This window comes from Elephantulus edwardii, unplaced genomic scaffold (genome assembly GCF_000299155.1).
Source record: "Elephantulus edwardii isolate Elephantulus edwardi_28Jun2011 unplaced genomic scaffold, EleEdw1.0 scaffold00009, whole genome shotgun sequence".
NCBI lineage: Eukaryota > Metazoa > Chordata > Mammalia > Macroscelidea > Macroscelididae > Elephantulus > Elephantulus edwardii.
Window position 1 is genome coordinate 18,476,113 of NW_006399759.1, and position 2,569 is coordinate 18,478,681.

Consider the following 2,569-nt stretch of genomic DNA (forward strand, 5'->3'; position numbering starts at 1 on the left):
CCTTGCCAGAGTATTAAACTCGCTATTCGTCATCAGTGATTAGTCTCTCTGAGTCTTCATTTCAACCTGGTGCCTCCTTTTGGCGGAATTCTCCCGACATATCGGGGCTGGATCCCCGATATCATTGCCTGTCAAATTTTTGCCTTCTTTCTCCTCTTACTAGGTGTAGTAAGATGACAACTTTTTGTCATAGTGTTTACTCAGGCACAGTGGTTGAGATGTGTATTTCCAAGTTATATGCAGTTGGAGGTGTTAAGAGCCTCTCTAAGGGACATAATTTTTGGAAGTGGCTCCTGACTTGGAATGAAAATGTCTTGATGGCTCAGGAGAATTTTCTCTTGCAACACAATGGGTGACAGGCCTGATTTCCAGTGCAGCTCTGTTTTCTCACTTAAGTGTTAGTGATAACATTTAAATGAAATCAGGTTGTAGAAAAGGCCTGCTTTTATTTCCAAACGGATATCAGTTTCCATCTTTGTTGAGAATTATGAGGGAGCATGGAACTTAATTGTAAAGTTCTCCAGATAGAGAAGGTCATTTGTTATGTTTCAACATATATAAATACTGTTTTTGTTCTTTCAGGCTTATCTAATAAACTGTGTTTGGAACTGCTATAAATACATCAACAACAGAAATTTGCCAGAGATTGCTGTGTACCCTGCCTTTGAAACACCTCCACAGGTTAACTACATCTTGATATATTAAAATGTCATTCGTCATTATTGATTCCAAGAAATAGCCTGAGTCTGAACATTCTCTATAATGCTATAACTGTGGTTTGAGACATGACTAGCTTAGGTCCACAAGATTCTGCATTTCCTAGTGGGAGTCTTTAAGTTCACATGGCTAGAAAGCTTCACTGCTCCTCTTATCTAGCCTGACTGTTAATGAATGTTGGCTTCTGGGGGCATAGCTGGCAGAAGAGAGAGAGGTGTATGCCAAGTGAGTGCCATGGACTCTGGGATTTTAAGGATGAGAGATAGAATACCAAAGGCCAAAAGTGATTTTTTTTATTTATATGTGTATATGTATACATACAATCTGTGTAGCCTGTTAAGGGCCAGTCTCTCAGACTTCAAGTCACTTAAGTTGCAATTCCACTGTCCTGTCCAGCCCTGGAAGGCCCGTGTGTACTTGTCCCTTGGTTATGAACAGAAAGTTCTGATGAAATTCAGAATCTAGCATCTCACTCAGAGTTAGCAATGATGTGGTGCAGTGTCAGATAGGGTCCCATTATCTACATCCTGAACCCCTCAGACCTAATTGGTACCTTACCAGTTGCAGTGGAAGAAGGGGCATAGTGGTGCATACTAGCTGTCTAGGAATCTTGCTGTCTTCCTTCTTACTTCCTTCCTTCCATCCATTTCTCCATAGCACTCTTCACTTACGTATTTTAGTAGAATAAAAAGTTGCATGTTATTCACTCATTTCCACTTTCAGGAACTTATTTAGCTAACAGCTTCTTCACCTAATCGCTGTAAGCTTATATAAACGATTGAAAAGGAGCCTTAATTTGGATTTTTTTTTCTTTTTCTCTTTTCAGTACGTTTTGCCCACCTATGAAATGGCAGTGAAAATGCCTGAGAAAGAACCACCGCCTCCTTACATACCTGCCTGAAATTCTGCCTTTGTCAATAAAACCTGTTCGGGCTTTGTGTCATGTTTATTTCCAGACTGCTGCATTGCAGGACTCTTCAACTTCTATGATATAAAATACATTTTTATTTGTTTAAGCATTTGTTCTCAAAACACTAAGGAGCTTTTTGAACATCCATTAAGAGTAACTTTTTTTGTTATTGTTAAATCTATACATTTAAGTAGTTTTTGGAGACAATCTAGGTCAAGCAAGAGCAAAATACCATTATTTGCCTTTACTTGGGGGTAAGGAGACGGAAGGGAGTATCCTCCACATATTCCTATTATGACTTTGCACTTTCTTTGTATAATAGTTTGCATTTTGGTTATTAGCATCCCTGGATACGTTTCAGGAAGAATGAATGAAATATTCAGGGTGAATGAGTTGGATACAAGACCTGAAGTTTTTAGTATGGAAGCAGGACAAGTACGTAACACTTGACTACGGAATTTGAGGGTTGCATGTTTCTAATTTGTATGTATTTTCATCTTTGTTATAAGATGCTTTAATAAATCTCTTAAAATATTTACTGTTGCCATTTTATTCTTATTGATCCTTTGGCAATTTTCTTCATGGATAAAACACAATTTCCATTGCCATAAATTCAGAATGTCAAGGTTTATTGGTTTTTTGAGAATGTAAAGCTGAGTACACAGTCACTATACCAAAAAGAATTGGCTGACAGGACAATTTCATGAAGCAACAAATGACCAAGAAGCAATGATGATGAAAGAGGAGGAAGTTCAAGCTGCTCTGAAGGAATTGGCAAAAAACAAGGTCTCAGGATTTGATGGAATAACATTTGACATATTTCAACAAACATGCTGCCTTGGACATGCTCACCAGTTTGTGCCAAGAAGTCTGGAGGACGGCTACCTGGCCAATTGACTGGAAGAGATCCATAGTTATTTCCATTCAAAAAGTGATTTGACA

General features: G+C 38.3%; 1 protein-coding gene across 1 annotated transcript in view; it reads left to right on the forward strand.

Annotated features, from left to right (window-relative positions):
- LAPTM4A (lysosomal protein transmembrane 4 alpha) overlaps positions 1-2,165 on the forward strand; it is an 18,060-nt gene extending 15,895 nt beyond the window's left edge. Inside the window, exons 6-7 of the mRNA XM_006880654.1 lie at positions 583-681; positions 1,544-2,165. Coding sequence (XP_006880716.1) covers positions 583-681; positions 1,544-1,618 — 174 coding nt within the window. The 3' untranslated portion in view covers positions 1,619-2,165. The remainder of the gene's footprint in view (positions 1-582; positions 682-1,543) is intronic.
- Positions 2,166-2,569: the final 404 nt, after the last annotated feature.